This window comes from Nothoprocta perdicaria, unplaced genomic scaffold, assembly GCF_003342845.1.
Source record: "Nothoprocta perdicaria isolate Ctin4 unplaced genomic scaffold, notPer1 scaffold_198, whole genome shotgun sequence".
Taxonomy (NCBI): Eukaryota; Metazoa; Chordata; class Aves; order Tinamiformes; family Tinamidae; genus Nothoprocta; species Nothoprocta perdicaria.
The window spans coordinates 1,409,005-1,430,623 of record NW_020455182.1 but is presented as its reverse complement, the minus strand read 5'-3'; the positions used below and the strand labels follow the sequence as shown (position 1 = coordinate 1,430,623).

Genomic DNA, 21,619 nt, shown 5'->3' with positions numbered 1-21,619 from the left:
TCTACGCTCTGATCTATGCGCAGTTTTGAAAAGTGGTAACTGGAAAGGAAACAGAAACCCAGCAGACAACATAGAGTCAGATTCCAGCTTGGATCCAACTTCAGCAGCTTTCCGAGAGCTAAGTAGGGAACCTCAGAAGGCTGCAGGAATCATGTTCCTCCGTGGACTAGCTGTGGAGGGCCGTGAACCCAGGGATGGTGCGGGTATTTGCTGGTGACAGGAGTGCACGTGTAGATTTCCGAGCAGTAAAGCACTTCCAAAAGTAAGGATTGTGGGGCATCCAGTAGGTGAAATCCTGGGACTGCCCGTGCAGTGACTCCCATCCCGCGTGGCTGTGCTGAGTTTTTGTGAGCTCAGTCACAAACCTGAAGGCTCCTTGAGCGTTGCTCTACTGATTTAAATAACATGACACTTAAGTCATAAGGGTTTTCTGTCTCTCTCCTTCCTGGAGGTCAGTGTTAATGTGCTGTCATACGTCTCTACACGGTCAGAGTTGCAAGGATTTACTGTGTTAAATGGGCACTCAGAACTGGTGAAAATTTCTTTTGCCTGCAGCCCTTCATAGCTAGCTTAGGCAGCTACAGTATTAAGCACAATGTTGATACTACTGTTTTACTAGATTTTGTTTTGCATGATTCAGACATATGTTTATCCTAAAATACATTTCTTAACACCATATGCCACACAGACAGCAAGAACATCAAGTTTAGGCAATGGACATGTGTTCAGCTGTAAACACGCACATGTTGACTGTTCATGTTGTAATCACAGTGGGATAAAACTGATTTGAATCCGTTTTATTTTGTTTCTTAACCCTGTTACACGAAACTGTCTTCAAGGTCATAAGACACAAAAAGGCCCCGGTATGGGACTGCCCCTTGGTTTCATGGCCCTTCATCCTGTACCAGATACGGTGAATGAAAAGATCGGCTTTGTAGCACTAAGGCTGGCTGTAATGAATACAAATATTACTTTAATGCCGTAATAAAAAGAAAAAAAAGGCAAGGGCTCATAGCTTTGTACCGTTCTTTTGTTTGTGAATTCTTTTCCTTGTCATTCTTAACAGAGCTTTTAATCTCTAAAACAGCGGTATGCCACGTGTTGGACTAAAGTAACACTTACAGAGCTAACCTCATGCAGGCTGCAAATCCTATTCCTGAGGGCAACAGACAAGGAAAGCAAAAGACAGGACCTGCCCCTCACGTAAACTCTGAGCATAAAGAGATCCCAACCTCCCCTGCCTTAACTGCGCATGTAAGAAACAGCTGTGGTTTCTAAGCTGAAATCAGGGAGCAGCAGAATCCGTGTTTCAGTTTGAGCAGAGTTAATTCAGACAGGACTACTAAAGACATCTCTTTTTAATGTTTTCACCTGTTCATTTATCTCATGCGTCAGCCAATCACTTTATACATATGTGTGTGTATATATATATAGAGAGAGAGATATATGGAACATTTTAAGCTCCTCTCATCATTGTTGAAATAGGGAAGCAGAATTACCCCTGTTGTTTTCCCCCTCTCTCATATCAGTAACCTAGATTACAGAGAACTTTTTTTTAGTTAAAGTAAATGTTTATACTGTCTCTAGTGCTATAGGGATTCAATCCCTTAAACATGACTTTTAAAACATTTACTTTTGCAATTAACTCTTATCAACCTGTAGCAGGTGTAAAGAGAGCCAACACAATAGTTGCAGTTGTTTTATTATTGTTATTTTTATTAAAGAAAGCTTTAATATTTGGCTTATGCAATCCAATCCTGCACCAGTCAACCCAAGTTTTGTTGGTGCCTTCAAAGACTGGAATCCTAAGGCCAAACATTCCAAGCTTTTCAGGTGAATTTAATCTGTTTTTAGTATTTCAGAAGGTATTTTGCTTTGGTCTAATCAAATATACTTTTATGATCTGCATATCTACTTATAGTGCAAATCATGAGCACTGCAACCCTACCTCCTACTAAAAATGTTTCTGTAAAAATTTCACATACTTTGACCTTGATAGTTTGCATTGCAGACAAAAAAAAAAAAAGCAATAAATGTTCAAAGTGCATTCATTAGATTATCTTCTGGTGTGGCTGGCCGGTTTCACCGAGGCCAAAGACATCTCCTTATTTGGGCCCTTCTAGTTCTATATTCCATTTCTTCCATTATCTGTTAGCTTTAACACACAACATTACCAAACTATCTTTTTTCCTCTGATGTTCCTTTTCTATTCCATCATTCATAAATATATATATATATACGCACACATGTGCTGCACTTTTATGTTTTTTCTGCCCTACAGTTCCTGCCCATCTAACAGCCCAGCTGGCTCTGCAGCCGGAGCCCCCGTGCCCGTGCAGCTCCCCGCTTTATCTGCACCTCACAGCGCGTTCAGCTCTGCTGCCACGCTCGGCCCTGGGCTCCTCCAGCCACAGAGGGGCCAGCGCTGTAGTCCCAGGAGACCACGACTCAGGAGGGAGAGGAGGAGGAGGAGAACCTGCCTCCCAGGCCGCCTGTGCCAACCTTTACTGCTGTTTGTAGGATAAAAGGGGGCACTAACCTAAAAATCTATCAAAGGGAGGCCTTCTGACAAATGCAAACCTGGCTGCCTGCAGAGAACAGTGCATCTCGCTAGCAAAAGATTCAGAATTGAACCAAGGCGATACATCCTGAGATTGCAGATGAAATAAGCTGCATACATAGCTAAAAATGAAAACCACACTTTGAGATTTTGAACATTTCAGCCTTTTAGGATGTTTTGGAGGTGTTGAGATTGTGTTGTCATTTTATTCCTGTGGGCTAAGGTAGGTGTTTCAGCAAGGATTTGTTCTACTGTATCTTTCTTGGCTTTGAATGTTGATAGGCAGGTTAGCATCTGCGTGTGGGGAGGTAGGGAGGAGCAGAGTGAGGCCATGGAGAGGCGGCTCCTCCTGAGACCACGGAGAGGCACTTCATTGGCGACACATTGACTGCCATGGGATGGATAATCTGTGGCTTTCAGGAAGGCTGTGCGATTGCCGAAACCTGTGCCCTGTGCTCTGGGTGTCCCTGCTGGAGCAGGGGGTTGGACTAGGTGATCTCTAGAGGTCCCTTCCAATCTCAACCATACTGTGATTCTGTGATTCTGGGATTTTCCATTAGACAGGGAAAGAGTTTATCACACTTTGTGAATACGCAGTTGTTATAATTGTTGCATGGGGAAATAACTGTAAGGCTAAAAGTTGTAAAATGTTAAAATAATAAAGCTCATGCAGGGTCCATACTGAAATAACTGAGTAGATTAAGAAGTGTGATCTGATGTAAGCATTGACGTAATCTCCCCACCAAGGAAGGCATCCTTTTCCAGAGCTTCCAGAGCCCATGGAGCAGGTCAATTACTGCATCTGTCAAATACAAGGGTTCAAATTAAGATGTAGATTTAAGATTCAAATACAATACACTGTTTATTTTCTATTTTTTATTTTCTGAAGAATGTAACCTGAAGCCTTCTGTGGTAAAACTCAGCCATACATGACTTTTTTTTTTTAAATCAGAAATACACAGAAGTGAATCTGACTTTATAACTCACAAAGATGATACAGTTGATATAGAAATTTAGGTTTTATCTAAGGATGGGCAGTTACTCGAATGTTTTAGCTAAATATTTTCACATTAACACTACAATTTCTTTTTTTTCATGTAAATCATAACTACAAATTAAAGATTTCTTAAAATGTGAATGTCCTAGGGGAAGTCTGAAAGCAGTCCCAGTATTGCAGCAACACTGGAACCCAATTTACAAATTTCCAGTAATCTGTTAGAAATACTTCTTACTCAGATGGAGTGTCACTTCTGGAAAGCGGTATACGTCAATTTAAAATGGCGAAACAGAACCCTTTTTCCTGCTGTAGGAGGAGAAGTGAAATTCTTTATGCCAAATACAAATAGATTCTAGATTCTGTTTGGGCTTGGCAATACAAAAACAATCTGAGGACTGCTTCTGTGACAGATAATTCACTTGCTTGACAAATACTGTTTTACTAGTCGGAGTAGTAGTAGTAGTAGTAGTAAGAATTTGTAGTAACCTAAGGCATGAGCTATGTATTTTATGGCTCTCTGTGGTGGTGATTTTAAAGGGTTTTTGTTACTAACCAGAAATAAAATACCAGCAGTTTTGTTTTTTGTTTGTTTGTTTTCTGTAGTGGAGGAAAAGCCTTCGTTATGAATTCTTACCTGAAAGGCAGCTGCAAATTTGAATTAACTGGAAGAGTTCACAGTATTTGTGCTTTTAATTTCAGAGTAGCTTCTGGTTGAAATGTCAGTAATTTTGAACGGAAAAGAAATAAGCAACAAGTAAGGAAGGTCTAGCATTAATCCATACTTATTCCCTCCCAAATTATCTCAGGAAATGATCCTTAAAATCAGCAACTTTATCATTATACAATGAGTTTTAAATTGCCTAAAGTTGTTACTTTCTCCAATCAAAAAGCAATACATATTTCAGGGGAAATTTTAGTGTAATTTTCAAATCCTACTCGCAGCAACTGAGACTACAAAACTTATTTTATGATTCAGGTCCCACAAGCTGAGTAAATTCATTTTAAAAATATCTTTGTCAAAAATTTGCCAAAAAACAATTATGATTTTAAAATCTGTGTTTTTCCTCCCACAGCGTAGGGTGAAAGCCTGCTATTCTGCACACAGGAAATAGTAACTTAAAGTGCTAGAAAGATTTTTTTTCTTTTAATCTCCGTGACCTTTCTCCCATATAAGCCAATTTGTCCCATAACCTACATTTGCAGATAAAACGTACCCAGAGCTTTATTTCATGACGCGGAGCTCTTGTTAAAATAAGATTTCCAATATCCATGGAGTTGGCCAAGAGCTGCCTCTCTTCTCTGTGCAGCCCTAGTGGTGACACTACAGAAGACCCTTCTCAAGGCAGGGATAAGCCACCGAGCTCCGACGTGCTCGTTTGACACCAGGTCACAGTATCAGCGTGTTCCCAGTTACCACCCAATAAGTTATCTTTAAAAAGAAGCCCAACTCCAAAGCAGGTTATTGTTCGACAGACAAAAAAAAAAAAAAACACCCTTCAAATTTGAACTTTTTCCTTGGGAGGAGAGGGCAGGGAAGAGATCTTTTTGCTAATTGCAAAGCTCAGGTCTGCCTGCCTTTGAAGAGCATCATAGAAGTTTCCTTTCTAAATCCAGTCCATCTCAAAATAGAATCATAGAATCATAGAATGCCGAAGGTTGGAAGGGACCTCAGAGGTCATCGAATCCAACCCCCCTGCACACGCAGGGTCACCTAGAGCACGTGGCACAGGGCTGCATCCAAGCGGGTTTTAAAGATCTCCAAAGAAGGAGACTCCACAACCTCTCTGGGCAGCCTGTTCCAGTGCTTTGTCACCCTCACAGTGAAGAAATGCTTCCTTAAGTTCCTGTGGAACTTCCGATGCTTCAGTTTGAAGCCATTTCCTCTAGTCCTATCCCTGCCCACCACTGAAAAGAGGCYGSCCCCCTCCTCCTCACTGCCTCCCTTGAGGTATTTATACACGCTGATCAGGTCCCCCCTCAGCCTCCTCTTCTCCAGGCTGAACAGACCCAGCTCCCTCAGCCTTTGCTCATAGGGCAGATGTTCCAGGCCCCTGATCATCCTCGTAGCCCTGCGCTGGACTCTCTCCAGCAGCTCCACATCCCTCTTGTACTGGGGAGCCCAGAACTGGACGCAGTACTCCAGATGTGGCCTCACCAGGGCTGAGTAGAGGGGGATGATCACTTCCCTCGACCTGCTGGAGACRCTCTTCTTAATGCACCCCAGGATCCCGTTGGCCTTCTTGGCCACCAGGGCACACTGCTGCCTCATGGTCAACTTGTCGTCCACCATGACRCCCAGGTCCCTCTCTGYGGGGSTGCTCTCCAGCAGGTCCACMCCTAATCTGTACTGGTGTCCAGGGTTATTCCTCCCCAAGTGCAGGACCCTGCACTTGCCCCTGTTGAACCTCATGAGATTTCTCACGGCCCAGTCCTCCAGTCTGTCCAGGTTCCTCTGGATGGCAGCGCAGTCCTCAGGGCTATCAGCTACTCCACCCAGTTTGGTAATAAAGACTGGCTCTTATTTTTCTCATTTGACTGTTGAAATCAGATGAGCGCCAAATCCCCCACCACAAGTTTCTGAATAGATATCTGAGAGGAAAATGTAGGGAAGAAGGGGCCAAGCTCTTCTCATTAGTGGCCAGTGACAGACAAGGGGAAATGGGTGCAAGCTGCAACACAGGAAGTTCCATCTCCAGGTGAGAAAGAACTTCTTCACTGTTAGGGTGACAGAGCCGTGGCACAGGTTGCCCAGGGAGGTTGTGGAGTCTCCTTCTCTGGAGGTCTTCCAAACCCGCCTGGATGCCACCCTGTGCCCTGTGCTCTGGGGTGTCCCTGCTGGAGCAGGGGGTTGGACTAGATCATAGAATCATAGAATCATAGAATCACAGAATGATTAAGGTTGGAAGGGACCTCAGAAGTCATCTAGAGGTCATCATCTCTAGATGATCTCCAGAGATCATCTCTGCTGCTGAGATGATCTGCTCCAGAGATCTCCAGCTGCTGCCTTGATACAATCAGGATGACACCTTTGAGATTAAAAAACAAAGCAGAGGGGCAGCTCCTTAACATTGGGGCACAAGACATGAACTGAGAAGTTAATTTTCCCGTCTTTTTTTGGTTCAGCTCATCATATAAACCAATAGATTTAGATGTCAGGAAACTCCTTTCAATGGGACAATAAAAACAAGGAAGAACAACCAAACAGCCCCTGCTGCAACTTATGCCTAAAAAGTATGATATACACTGATAAAATGCAGACAGGAACAACTCATTTTTTGCACTTACTAGCCATTCATTAATAAATGCCTTTTAAAGTGTCCAACCCAACTATTTCATCAAGCTCTGTCAGGCCATTCAACACTCCTTTCTTGCAGTTCAGGACAAAGAAGGAATTTCACATCTTGTAGAAGAAATGTTTCATTGTTATTATTATTATAGGCTTATAGACTTATTATTATTATTAGACTATTTTGTGTTGGAGGCCATCAAAGACTTCCTTAGCAACCTATAATCAAGCTGTGTAAAAACCATTAGCTAGGAGACGTTCCTCACTGCTTATGCTTGGCAAAGACTTGCAACTCTTTGTGGCAAAATCATTGGTTCAGATTAAAATTTGAAGCATCAGATACAGGGCTCGCTCACTAATATAAAGGGAGTTCAGTATTAGGTGACCCATGAAGTCTTCAGAAAACCCTATTCTAGGTTGCTGTGCAGATTCAAGTGGTTGGTTGCTTTATTTTGAGAGAATGACAAGTACTTTAATTAAGAGGAGCATGAAGACATCTGAGCACCTCGATTCCATGACACCCTTCAGAACAAAATAAACCAAGACAGCAACAAAAGAGGAACTTTTGTTTTATAATTTTTTTAAGCCATCTGTACTACCCTAATACCAGCTCTGTATCATTGCTTTGCTCGCCGAATAGTCCCAGCGATTACAGCTCCACGCAGTAAACCTTGCTGCAGAAGGTCACAAATAACAGAAACACAGGTTTAAAAATTTTCAAATTTGAAATTTATTTAGAACTCGGGGGTTCAGTGTGGTTTCCAATTGGCTGTGAATGGCGTATGAAGGTGAGTGTGGAGCAAAGTGCACCCGTTCCCTGCGCCCAGCTCCCCCCCAGGAAGCTGTGGCCCGTTCTCCCAACAGCCGCTGTCTGCAGACAGCGCCTTGAGGAYACTGCTGCATTTCCTGGGTGCTCAAAGCTACCGCATGATACATTGGGCTGCAGGAGAAACATGAAAGTAAAATCCAGAAACAAAACAGCTGCTTTTACCTTACTGCTGAAATAGGCAATCGTAAAATGCAATAAACATATTTTTGAATTGTTACCCCTCAAAAAAATATAAAAAGCCCATTCCTTTTTAAAGGAAGCTAAATTTTCACTTTCATTTCAAGCTAAAATTTTAGACTTCAAGTCATTAATCCAAAGCCTGTTAAAATATGGCTAAACAACAAGCGTGTCTCAGTCRGAAATGAAGCTGGGACTAGAAGAGCCATGTCAATATTCCTTCAACTTTCAGGGCATTTCTAGCGGCTTGAATAAAAGCAGCATAACAGGGTACTTCCATTTTGTGTCTTTTTCATTTTTTTAGTGCTCTTGAAAGTTAGTTCCCAGGAGCACTAACCCGAGCACTCAGGCACAGGCTGCTGCCTTCTGCCAAGGGCCAAGCTGCAGCGGTAGCGTTGCCGAGCCGGCCTGCTCGCCAGCGCCGAAGCGAGAGCCTGCTCCACAGCGCGGCGCCCACCTGCACCCCTGCCAGCCTTTGCCATGACTGCCTCTTCACAAGGTGTTCTCTCTGTGCTGGCAAGCAGGCTTAGAGACGATTCTTTCCTTTTTTTCTTTTTTTTTTTTTTAAAAAACACCCTCTGAATTCACCATTATTTAATACATCAATAAGGAAACCCCACCACCTGATATTGGCATTTTCAGAAGAGACCATAATCAATTCTTAATAATAAAAGATCTCATGTAGATCTCACTTCCCTCGCAGCTCAGGGAAGTGCCTACTACCTTGCCCTGGCATCATTTCCATGATACATTTGTTATTGTCATTTACAGATAATTTTGGCAAAACAGTTCTTCAAGCTGTTGATGAAAAAAAAAAACGCAGTTTGTTTCAGTTCATCTTTTGGTTTTTTTTTCCATAAACTTGAACAAGGAATTGATAGTATAGGCAATTACCGACATGAACTACCCACAGATAATGTGTTCTACTCAAGTGCTTATGTCAGTGGCTTGACAACCCTTTCCCCCCTAAAATATTTGTAAAAACATCGGAAATAGCTAAGAAATTTATAAAAAGTTCCTTAAACATCTGCTTAATGCACCTTTCCGTCAAATAAAAAAGGGCTCTCATTTGTTTTTTGTGGATATCAGAGAGAGGCTACGGAAGAGGTAAAGGATAACGGGTATCTTTCAATGGCTGTGCTGGAAAATTTAAATGACCACTACTCTAAAGGTTAAATACGGAGTTTCCATAAGAAATCATAAGGGCAAAAAAAAAAAAAATAAAGAAATAATAAAAATCCTTATGAGATCAAGTGACATTAAGAATATCTAGCTATGTTATATGGAAGATAATATACACAAAGATTGTAGCACAGTTGTATTTTCCCTTAAAAGCCACTGTCAGTAGGGCCACAGACTAACTATACTGACGAGTGACTTGAATATCTTTGATACAGGGGAATAATTAGGTTACAAGAGAAAAATGTATCAAATTGGCTCCCCACATCTATACTATGATGTTAAGTAAGGGTCTTAACCATTTTCCTACACACTCCACTTCCAAGCTCACTGGAGCACCCCTGCTAGAAAAGAAAGCCCGGAGAGGGCAGTTCTAACCCACGTGGTTGGACTACACTAAAAGGACAACTATCTTCAAGGAGATTAAGTTCAGATGTTTAGAAACTGCAACAACAAAGTGACATTAGAAATCTTAAACAGCGACTTGTACTGAGCTGTAATTATCTCTTACAGAGCATTAGTCTACACTCCAGTATTTTATGTGGTAATTGCATTAAAAGAAAGCTCTAGCACACCTAAAGGATAAGGCATAGCCATCTACTAATTGGCATATTTGTTTATTTGTTGGTGAAAAGGTCCTTATTTGTGGAAGCAGCAAAACAAATTTCAACTGAATGATTGCTATAGGCGAAAGGACTGAAGGCCATTGCCTCTGCAGTGAACTTTACAGTTCTCAACAGCACACACGCAACATGCTATCTGAAAAAAAAGAAACTAACTGAACTACAGGTATTAAATACTGAAAAGAAGTTTACATTTTTATTATAATTTATTTTTATTTAACAATCTAAGAAGTTTGCAGCCATCAGAAGTTCCAGTGCAATTTCAGGTGCAATTGGGAATTCAGGAATCTCCGTAGAGCTGTTAGTATAGCGGACCTTGTAGGTGAAATACATGCATACTTTGGATAGGACATGGGATGGGATCTCTCTGAAATTCACCTCATTCGTTTCGTTTTCTGCAAACTGTCCTGTAGGGAAAGAAAAAAAATAAATTAGCACTTAAATTCAGTGCAACATGAAGCACATACCACACTGCTGAATGCAAACGCTGTGAATAACATTGCTTAAGCCCCGTGCTGCTGGGCACTAGGTTCTTCTGTGAAAAACAGCATGGACCGCAATCATAATCCTCAAGAAAATATTCCTTAGGATCCATTTGCACTAGAAAGTGCAAATTGCCTGTCAGCAATATTCTGAACAAGACACCAGAAATTAATTTTGATCTGCTGGCCTTCTGAAGGTGCCTGAAAACTGCAGCCTTCACAGTTATGAAACCCACAGTAACAGTATGCCTACAAAAAGAGCTATCGAACCAAGTTTTTAGCTGGTTTCCATGCTTGTCTAGAGAGGAAAATAAAAGAGCTTATACATCTTCCACATTTATGCATGTGTTCCTGTTCTGCCCTTTGGTGATCCTACTAGTTTTGTGTTTCTAGGCCAGTTTGGGGCAAATGTGACAGAGGGCAGACACCTCAAGACGTACAAGCTTCATAAACTTGCTGGAAGCCGGCAGGAGGAAAAGGAAAACCCTCATTATAATTGTGCTAGAGAAAAGGTTTGGGATGAGTTTATCCAGAGATTTCATCCAGTCTTATTCTCCAGGATAATGAAGAATTGAGAACTGAATTCTTCAGTATCATCTGGGATATCCAAAAGATCAATCTCAAGACCATCCAAAAGCTCAAATCTCAAGACACAAGTGTCACTGACATGAGCCTTCTTTGGTCCCTCTGAGCATGAAATTAAAGGCAAAATTATCCTGTAATTAATCCCACAACATTCCTACCATCATTATCTTTTTCCTTTCTCCTCCTCATCTCTCTAGATTGTAAATTCATACAGCTAAAAGACAAAAAAATAACATGAACTTGGCATTTGGGGGAAACCTGGCAGGGGTGGTTTCTGCTGCCCTTGGAGGAATCCACTCCATAGCAGCTACAAAGCAGAGTAATTAACAGATTTTTACACAGAAATCCGAGCAGACATCTGAGACCAGTCCAGCCTCAATTCTAGTACAGGAAGAGGAGGAATCACCAGAGATACTAGCAAGATACTAACATTATCATTAGTTATTAATTATTATTATTAACATTAAAGATACTAAGCCCATTTCCTTATTAGTTTTATACACAATGTGCTTAAAGGCTGCTCCCTCTGCAGTGTCTGGCCCTCCAAGCAGGGAGCTTTGCCGTGTATTTTTTCACGCAGACTGCAGAACAAGGTCAGAGTGGCTTTGGAAACGTCTCTCCCTCATCCAGGCATGGCTGCTGCTGGCAACTGGATCAGACAACAGCTCTGCCGTGGGGTTTCAAGTGCAACCATCACAGCAACACTTAGTGGGTCCTCAAGCCCCAAATCCAAACTTTTCTGCCTACCCATTACTGAAAATTTTCAAAATGTATTAATAAAAGGGCTCTATCCAGCAACCTCCTCTCCCTGCCAGTTTGAAAGAAACTCTAACTTAGGGGTGAGAACAAGGGTCCCCCTACCCTGCTGCCTGAGCGGCCAAGGGCCAACAGCTAAGGTGAAGCTCCAGAAGAGGGGCACCTCCCCATTCTCTTCCCTATCTCTTTAGACTTCCATAGTAAGTAGCTCACACAGTTCTTAAGCTAGAGGTGGTTTCAAATATGAAGTAACAACGAGCTTTCCTGGTGTGTGTTTTCTGTGTGCTACTTTCCCTACAAACTCACGGAAATCCTCGATATTCTCAAGACCCTTTGGAAGAAGCTCCTGAGCTCCACCACAAAAGCGCAACCAGGAAGGGCTTCCACCTCCTGTGTGTTTGCTCTAGACAGCTGTGAGCTCCACTCCATGCCCTTAAATTCCCCTAACAGAAGAAAACAGTAGCAGCAACACCATGAGATTTCCAACAGTTCAAAAGCAGACAGTCCACATACGTGGCTGGCAGTACAATTCCAGACTTGTGGAATTCTGTTCCAGCAGAAGCAGCAACTAGTCCGGACTGAGGAAAGTGAGTACAGGCTTCATCTTTCACTCCCTGCATGATATAAATTCAAGCTTCCCCATAAAGAACAGGAAGGACATGAAGGTATGGATATTTTTTGTACCTACCTGGTCCACTCAACATAGCTTTTATTGTTCCTGATGTTAATGCATGCTCTCTTTTTACAATGAACTCATGGCCATCAGAGGATATTAACTTTACATACATTGCATCTGGGCCCTCACACCCGCCGTATGTTTTCTCTTCTCCATCTATAATACAAAACAGATTAACAGTTTCAGCACACAATGAGCATTACTGAGATTATACGTTGTGGTCTCGTGCAGAGCTAGATTTGCAAATTCCAARACCACCAAAAATAAGACAGAAAAGACAGAGGTGTTTTTACGTTTGAGGGAAAAAAATAAAAAACCAAACTTCTTTGAAGAAGGCATCACCTGTTTCAAAGTAGCATTAAAAAAAAAAGGAATGAAAAATCTCAGTTGATTTAACTTCCCTCCTCCTCTGTTTCTCCATCATCAATTATTGACCTGATTTCAAAAACATCTGCAAACGGCTCAAATTTTCCTTTAGCCAAATTCTCGAAAGGAGAGTGTTTTGAGGAGGATGCTGCCCCTCCCCTCCACATGAAAGGACTGCCGCGSGAACCACGCTAATAGTTCAAGGCTCCACAAAGAGTCAAATAAATGGCTATCAATGTTTAAAAGAAAAACAGTCTGGGAGGCAAAAAGGCCTTTAGAAAGCACAGATAAGAGCTGAGGTTCCTGCACTGAAGGGGTGTGAAATTGGATTCATTCCTCCTAAAGGATTAAGGTACTGTGTTACCCCCATTATGTCCTTTGGTGGAAAATAAGGTAAGTGCACAACACTGAGGGAAAAAAAAATCAAGGAAATTTGGACGCTCCTCCCACAGCAGTCTTAATGGTGTTTTTTCCATCCTTCTCCCTGCTCTCCATCTTGTTCCTCCATGGACTATTAGCCTCCGTACCTCCCTTTTTTTCTTTATTTTTCCCCCCCTATCTATTTTCTCCTACTATCCCACTGTTCACTTTGTGCATTCCAGCACTCTCCTTATCTTGCACCTTATTCAGCTGCTCAGGCATCAAGCTGAATTGCTGAATACTCTGCCATAAACAGACAGTTTCTATCAAAGTCAAGCAATTGTGATCTYGAAGGACTTTTCCAACCATAACGATTCTACAATTCTATAGGAGTACAGAAGTCCTGCTAGAATTCAGTTAGAAACACCTGAGCTCTATACTGCATGTAGGCTTCATTTTCAGAATAGTAACACCCTTGCCAGAAATATAAAATCCCCAAAGTTCCTACAGCTTGGAAAGAATATAACCAAAGAGATCTGCAAACAATCATGGAAAACTGGCAACCTATTCCTTYTCAGAAGGATGTAGGAGTAGGAAAGATAGAATGAATACAGACTGCAAACTTGGAATTTGACTGTTAATGTCGCTTCTCCAGCTGGCAAAATAAAGAATAGAAATACTAAGTGCACTGCATCTATAGCAAATACAACATTCCAATAAACTCTATTGCTCTGTGACTTTGAAATTAAAATGGAATTACCATACAATTATTGCTAATCTTAATAGAGTATTTCTAGTGCTAAGGATGTTGAAATGCATTCAGAAGAAAATATAAATAAAACGAGAATCTGCCCAGTGAAATTCATTTCACTGACCAGTCATATGAAAATAGAGAAGTTTTAGGTGCTTAAAGTCAATGCACACACACACACAGAGTAATTCAGAAAGAGTTTGTCCTTATAATGTCTGTCCTTAGCCAGAATTAAATAGGTTGACATCAGAAAGCAATTAAAAGTATGTAAGAGCAGATAATGTCATTCGCTAGTCTATGATCTCAGAAGTTTAATGTTACAGAACCTAAAGAAAGTCTATTTTAGCATGCATGTTTTCAGAACTTTGGCCATTAAGTAAAATGAAATTTATTTAAAAATCCATTCTGAATAAGTCTTCCAATAAACTAACTTGAGAAATTCCTCATAAAATCTGTTTAAATTAACTCTCTCTAGTTTATGATTTTTTCTTTTGACATAACCAGTAACAACAATGTTGGAAGAGCAAATAAAATGTGTGCTGTGGAACACAGTATTGGCAYGTTGTGATAATTCTGTCAGAATTTGGTGCTATAAGAAAAATAGTGACAATGAGTCTTACAATGCACCTCCTCTAGGTGGTAAAAGGCGAGATGTTTCACATCACAATAAACAAAAAAAGCTCTAAGAAAATTAACTTACCCATTCTCTTATAAAAATTCTTATTTCTTTGCAAGAGCCTCTTTTGCTACAGGAGCGTCTGAAAAGAAAACACACCAGTGGCAGGGGTGTCAGTCAGCAGCTTGGTGATTTCTTAAGCCTTTTTCAGTTATTAGCTTTATATAAACACTCTGAGGGAATAATAGAATAATACACAACCTGCAATGTTGGTGAATACCTAAAACATGAGGTTTTGAACCTTCTCTTCACTGCCCAAAGAGCCTTTCCAGCTCACCATACTCTGGTATTTCTAAACTCCAACGTTTAGCTTGCTTTGAAACCGTTCCCAGCACAGGGCTGGGACCGCGAGGCCAGAGTTACTCCTGGAGCTGGTGAGGGAGGCAGGGCTGCCAAGAGCCCGTGTGGCAAGCGAGAGAAGTCAGGGTCGGATGGGGAGGACATGAATCCAGGAGCAATCCTGGCGAGGGGCGGGCAGGAGTCCCCGGAAGGCAGCAGGGAAGCGCAGAGCCCTGCTGGGCGCCGGAGCAGAGGCCAGGAGTGGCGGCAGTGGCTGGGCCTGGCCCGCGCAGGCCGTGGCCCTGGGCAGCCACCACAGGGCTCGGGAGAGCAGAGGCACCGTCCAGGGCAGGGACACGATGCACTGGGCAGGCAGTGGGGCGCTCGCCCCATCATTTACAGAAAACCCTCRTCATGCCAATGTGGTTGAAACAGGTGACCTGAGAGGTGACCAGGATTAAAAACCCAGTCGGACAAGATCCCATGCAACAAGCCCAGGACGCCCTGCCTCGAGCGGGGTTGTTTGACTCCAGCTCCTGGGCTCTTCTGTTCTGTGATGCTACAGATTTGTCCAGTTCTGTTGGCTCCCAGACTGGACATGGTTGCCGCCCTTGCAATTTGTATTTAGTGAGAGCATTTACTTCCATTATTCATTAGGGAGAGCATTCACTTCCAAAGTATTCTGCTTAATGCAAGACACAAGGCAGGTTATAGGAGGACGAGTTCATTCCATCTTTGCCCAAGGCTTCCTCACAGTGAATATACACGCAGAATTAGACACATGCAGCACGGGAGCCAGGGATGGCACGTAGCAGGTGCTGGAGAACCCTCCACAGGACGCAGTTAAGAGCGCAAACAACCCCAGAGAAGCATTTGAGAGGCAACTGCACATGAACGTCAACTAGATAATCTGTTTGATACATGGACCATAGGTATTCATAGAGTAAATTCATCAGGAGTTACCACAGCTTGTACCTTCACAAAGAACTTGTTTAACACAGACCTCCCGTGTAGATATATCCCAAGAGGTATCGAAATGAGAGCTCCATCTGCCAACCACACCTGGTATGTTCAGGCACGAGACACAATTCTGGACACTGAAACTGCCCTTCTGTTGTGAAGAAAGAAAACTTTGGAACAGAAATTCCATTCAGCCAATTACTCTCTTAAAATCTGTTTCAAGTCAACAGCTTCTCTCCAATCATTAACTTATCGCAAGTCGCTGCGATAAGTTAATAAGTGCGATAAGTTAATAAGTTTCGCTGGGAGCAGCAGATCCGGGCAAACCTCCCCTGTGACTCTGCCCGAGTTTCTCTCTAAGAATTGYCTCCATCTCACATAAATCCTTTTCTAAATACCTCCCTTTCCCACTTACACATGGCAACTTTCCACCTGTGCTCTTGCAAGTGGAAAGTTTTTGAACATAAAGCAAATTTAAGAAAGTTGAGTTCATTTGTGTAAACCAGCACAGAGATGTCCCAGTGTGAACGCCACTGCCATCTTTGTTAATTCCAGGAAGGAATTTCCTCCAAGGAAACCACGTTCTGCTGCTGCACACTCGGGTGCTGGGACAGCGACAGCACAAAACTGATGGGATGTTTTCTCTCATTTCAACAGGTTGTGCAAATGGAAATCAAGACCCCTACCGGCAAATACTGGTTCTCAGAAACTGAGGGGACACCTTATTTTATTATATATATTTTTCCACATCAGAAGGTCCCTTGTGGCTAGAGAAAGGGGTAGCACAAAACTTCCCCACTCTCCAAAAGACTGGCAAAACACCTTATTTCCACAAACAGAAGAAAATAACCACCCTTTTGTGAAAGTAACAGTGGCAGGATAAAACATATCTGCTTGCAATATAAATAGCATCATTAACTATAAGAAGGGATAAATACAGGCTGGTTAGTGGGCATGGGGGCACATTAACACCTTCCAAAGTGAAAGCATAACTTGAAGGGACTAATATGTTAAAGTTGGAAAACTGAAATAATTCCTGAACCAAAACCATAGAGCGGCTGAAAAGCTGCAAATGTAACGAGTGTTTTAATTAAATGAAATGGAATGTGCCATCATGTGATTAGAAAGAAAAAAAAAAACAGCAGTTATACCTAAGATAAAAAAAAWATGTTCTGAATGCCAGTGTATGAAATATAAATGAAATAAAAATGCAGCAAGGGTTAGCAAAGTTACGACAACAGACCAAACCAGTATCTAAAAAAAGGAACCAGCCATTTCCTTTATAATGACAGCTAGATGTAATCTGGATTCAGTGAAACAGCTGGGCTTAAAAAAATGAGATAAAGAGGAGAATCTTAAAACAAAAAATATTTTTTCTAAAGCAATGCCACACAGCACTGCAAAAATGAAACAATGYGGGTGGACAATACTAGTGAAGTTCCTCCAGAAATTATATCCAACTTACTTTAGACACGGCTACCAAAGAAGATGGGAGAAAGGTGGAAAGCAACAAAAGCAGAGCTCAGTATTTATAATAAACAAGCAAATATTGAAAAATGACAAATTAGAAGCTAGGTGAAATGAAATCATATGAAATGCAAGAGCCTACAGGTTGGGATTAATGAGTTTCTTTTATATGATCAGGGCTTGGAAGTTTTAGCCAACCTATGGTGAATTATAAACTGATGCGGCTCCAGGGAGAAGGAAAAAATAAGAAAGCAAATTAAGGCCTTAGGGCAATATCATTTGGATGACAACTGGTCTGTAATATCGGGTACAATTCTAATTCCATGTCTTCAAGGATAAGAAGTTCAAATTTAAGGAATTACAGAAAGGAGCGACTGACATGACCGAAGACCTTGTTGCATGAAAAAAAGGTCTTGCTTACACAACAAGATAAAGCTGGAAAGAACATAAACATAATTTAAGGATAAATAGCAAAGCGGAAGGAGCACGCCAACATTATTCTTCAGTTTAAGTTCAACRAAAACATAAACTAGCAAGTAACAAATCAATACTGCTATCCCAAAATCTGAGTCCAGGGGAATCCAGAATCTAATTGCAATGCTAAAAGTAAATAAACAAATAAATAAAGCAGAGACCCTACCTAGTTTTAAGAAAAATATGTATATATTCCACTGTATGAGGTATTTGATGAGTAAACAAGGCTGTGAGTTTGGTTTCACTCAATTTCTATTCTAGTACAACAAAGAATGTATAATTACAGAAAAAAATATAAAGTGAGATTCATGAGCAGTATCAGCAAGATAGATGTAATCCCAGCCTACAGACAGCACAGAAAGATCATAGGGCTCAATGTAAAAACAGAAGAGAGAAGGAAAGGACAGAACAGGAAAGCTGGGCAAACGGAGAAAATCAGAAAAGCCCCAACAACCTGTCTGTATCTCTGGGCTTCTCTAGTGGATCTAGAGGTGCTGAGTTAGCTTGGCATTTACTGCACTACAAATGGCTCTTTGGTGAAAAGCATCTTCACCCCAGCAGTCATGCCCACCTTGACTGGGAGAGTATTAACATGACCCCACATAAGCCACAGCCTCCCTTCCTCAATCAACTATACTGTTAGCTTATGAGTTTATAAAAAGGTAAGTGGAATAAACGYTCTGAAAGCTGGTACAAAAACAAACGTGCGGCTGCACATTCGACTTCTTTTTTCATAGAATTCTGTTTTGTTACTCAACATCTTAAAAGAAAAAAATATCCATTAAGAAAATAAGTTAGAAGGGGAGTAAGAGCGGGTGACGGATGAAGAGATYCCTGCCTCGTACATGTTACAGCTGGAAGCAGCGTGGGAAGGAATTCTTTCCGCACAAAAATACCACTCCACACTCTGTATTTTAAGAGGTTGGCAATTAGGTCTTGAGTATTAAATGACAGGATAGGAACAAAAAACACGAGTCACAGAGCATATCCTCTTACCAGAATTATTTTTTGTGGGATGTATTTTGTAATATTGCAAAACACTTCCTTACATTTTCCTTCTGTATAATGAAAATGATGCAGAGGGTGTTTGTCAAGGCAATATGAAAAAAACRCTTGGTGAGATTTATGGAGGTGCCTGGAACCTGCCTGTATTTTAGATACTACATTTTATAGCTATTTCTGTTGTTCTTCACCAAAACTCACACTAAGCTTCACAGTCTAAGCTTCCAGAACATGAGAAGAGATCCACACAAAGAACCATTGATACTTTATTCAAAATATATTTCATATGTGGCATTAAGAATTAGATAGCTCATCTTCCTGCCATCTCTCTCAAAATGTATATATATTAGGTATTCTTGTTTTCCTACATACCTCATCAATACAAAATAARGGAAAAACAAAAGGCTAAAAATGCATTAAGAGAAAGATTGCACAAGACAAAAGTTCCATCTAAGATAAATAAAATTAAAAGCAGTATTTAGCACAGAAGAGAGAATTTTTTTTTCTTTTTTAAGAAAAAGGAAGTTGCTGCTGCAAGAGACAACATTTTTGCTGTCAGTTAGAGAACCGGAACCTTTCACAAGTGGTTAGAATATTTACATCTATAATGTAAAATACAGGCACGCACTATAAAAAGTGACTATTAACCTACACAAGTCAAACATTTTCTTTGTACGCATACCCAATGTTTTGTTCTCCTTTCCACAACCCCAAGAATAAATACCATGGCAGAGCAAATATAACTCCTTCCTGACTCCTCCCAAGCATGGAGTGCGGGGGATAATGTCACGGAGATGCCTCGTTCCTGCCTCACTCCCCACGTGCATGGCTTATCTCTRCCCACATTTGCAGCATGCCATTTCCTTACGTACCTTGTCTGTCTATAGATTGGAATATACGTCACTTTGGAGGCATGTGATAATTCAAACAAGCACACGCAAGTGCTGTACAGATTCCAGAACTCCACTGTTTTATCTTAATGAAGCACAAGCAAATTAAGTCTACACAAGCATTTGTTTACACTCCAATGCTTTGATCTCACAGAAAACTTGAAGAGCTTTTGATGCTGGTCCAGGGCAACTCAATGACTTCCCTTCTCTAGCTTGGTAGGCCCCACATGGCTTTGTGCACCTCAGCTCAGGCCCTTTCTTGTGTCTTCTGTGTTCTCTTTTTTGAAAATGTGAGACAAATAACTCAAATGCCTCCACAACCCCTAGCTTAAAATCAAATGCGAGGTTGCAGGACGCTCTGTGTATGTTACTAAATGTTCACTAATAAGCTGTCATGTGTTAAAGCATCAGAGCCTTTTTTCAGTCCCAAAGCAACCAAGTCCTMCTGCTGTTCCACGTTTACACCTAGAATCTGGTTTGTTTAAGCATGACACACTTCCGTTTAGCATTCACTGCCCAGGACATACTAGGAAACACTGAAAATAAAGGACTGTAGTGTATTTTAAAATATCATGAGAGAAAATAGCACAGGGTGATTTCCAAACCAGCTGACTTGGTATTCCATAAACACCAATCCTCAAGCTCGAGCATTCAGGTAGACTGCCGTGTGTGTGTGTGTGTGTGTGTGTGTGTGTGTGTGCGCGCGCGCAGTATTGAAGCTGTCCCTTTACTCAAGATTTTCTTTTTTTTTAATGAACCTTTTTCTTCAGTAACTCCTTTATAGATTTTTTTTCCACAACTTACAACAAAAGCCTGGATTATAGTCTCTACTAAGTCTTGAATAATTCCTGCCATAGTGGGGAAAGATGCCAGTGTACTCCACTGGATTTTCCCCCTCTCATTGCAAATATACATCAAAACCTAAATTATCCATTAATAAAGGTAACTAGATTATGAATTCTAAAATCCTCCTGGATATGGAAAATTTTGTCAAAAGCCCAACACCAAAAAAAGAAAAGCACTATGAAAAACAGTCAAGATTTCCTTGCAGTGCATACACAGAACTGCAAAAGGACAGTAAAACATGTGGGGCTAGGTAAGCTCCCCAAAGATATTAAATTGCCCCCACACAAAGCTTAAGTGACACGAGCATGAACACAAAATAGGGGCTGGAACAATCTGAAGGTGGGAGCGAGAGGAAGGAAGAGGTATTTGAAAAGAACCAGCTGGGCCTCCTTCCTCACTGCCCTGTAACACAGTGACCAACATTAAGTCTCCATGCAAAGTTTCATGAAAACTGCTCCATCTGCTCATCACTTATCACAGTGAAACGACGAAGCTCGAATAACCTGTTAGCTGACATAGCAAAAAAAAGAAGGAAAAAAAAAAAAAAAGCTAAAAGTGCTGCAAGTTTCTAAGCACATCTGTTCTAAAATCTCCATCCATGTTAACTCTATGGACATGAACACCAAGGAATCTTGATGGGCAAAGCTCTATTTACAGAMCTGAACCCTATGAGGAGGCTGGTGCGAAGCCACAGCGGGTGACACGCACTGCAAGKGATTAACACCTTGCCCTCCACATGGCGCTCTGACTATCTGAAAGTCCTTCTCTACTGACACTATGGGGTTTTACTCAGTATATTCACAGGAAAAGTGAGCACAGGAAGAAACACTCAGAAATGGAAATGGTTCCACACAAGGGTGAGACACGCGGGTATTTTTCTGCTCTCCTTCCAAGCCAAACTCCTACAAGTGACTGACCGCAAACTTGGGCAAACAAGACTTCCTATGGCTCCCTGCACTGCGGGGCCTTTGTCGGGACTTGGAGCCCTCGGCACCTCCGGCAGAGCTCGGAGCCAGGGACGCTCAGCACAACGACAGCAGCTCAACACAGTGCCAGGCACAACGGGCCCGAGGGAGCCGCCGACGTCTCAAACAATCACTTGCCAAGGCCTCTGCTTGCTGACGTTAGGGTAAAACCAACCCGTGAGGCGCAGATCGCACCGAAGGGCTTGTTGATTTTGCCTTTTCTGCTTTGTTTGCTTGCGYCAAACACAGATAAGGCAGCGCGTCACCCTGCCCAGCACCGCGCTGCGCTCGGGCTCCCGGCGCCGTCCCGGCCACCGCGGCGCAACCGGCGCCTCGCACCTCGCCTCGACACCCGCCCCGGGCCCGGGCCCCGCTCGCTCCCGCTCCGCAGCGCCCGGTGCGGGCCCCGCTCGTTCCCGCTCCGCAGCGCCCG

At 41.9% G+C, this 21,619-nt stretch overlaps 2 protein-coding genes across 2 annotated transcripts in view; one reads left to right on the top strand and one right to left on the bottom strand.

The window, feature by feature from the left end:
* Positions 1-7,982: 7,982 nt before the first annotated feature.
* Positions 7,983-14,665, bottom strand: ELOC (elongin C). The gene is made up of 3 exons (XM_026037398.1): positions 14,328-14,665; positions 12,163-12,306; positions 7,983-10,058 (listed from the first exon to the last, which is right to left on the bottom strand). Exons 1-3 carry the CDS (start codon positions 14,329-14,331, stop codon positions 9,868-9,870), a joined length of 339 nt encoding a protein of 112 aa, XP_025893183.1. The 5' UTR covers positions 14,332-14,665; the 3' UTR covers positions 7,983-9,867.
* Positions 14,666-14,941: 276 nt separating this feature from the next.
* Positions 14,942-21,619, top strand: part of TMEM70 (transmembrane protein 70) — a 10,057-nt gene continuing 3,379 nt past the window's right edge. Inside the window, exons 1-4 of the mRNA XM_026037396.1 lie at positions 14,942-15,029; positions 16,098-16,240; positions 21,159-21,350; positions 21,436-21,583. Of these exons, the coding sequence (XP_025893181.1) occupies positions 14,942-15,029; positions 16,098-16,240; positions 21,159-21,350; positions 21,436-21,583 (571 nt within the window). The remainder of the gene's footprint in view (positions 15,030-16,097; positions 16,241-21,158; positions 21,351-21,435; positions 21,584-21,619) is intronic.

Bases quoted from the DNA above. Each gene is read 5' to 3' on its own strand.
- ELOC (XM_026037398.1), bottom strand. The intron at 10,059-12,162 runs GTAGGTACAAAA...CTTTCCCTACAG, and splicing joins AGCTATGTTGAGTGGACCAG to GACAGTTTGCAGAAAACGAA.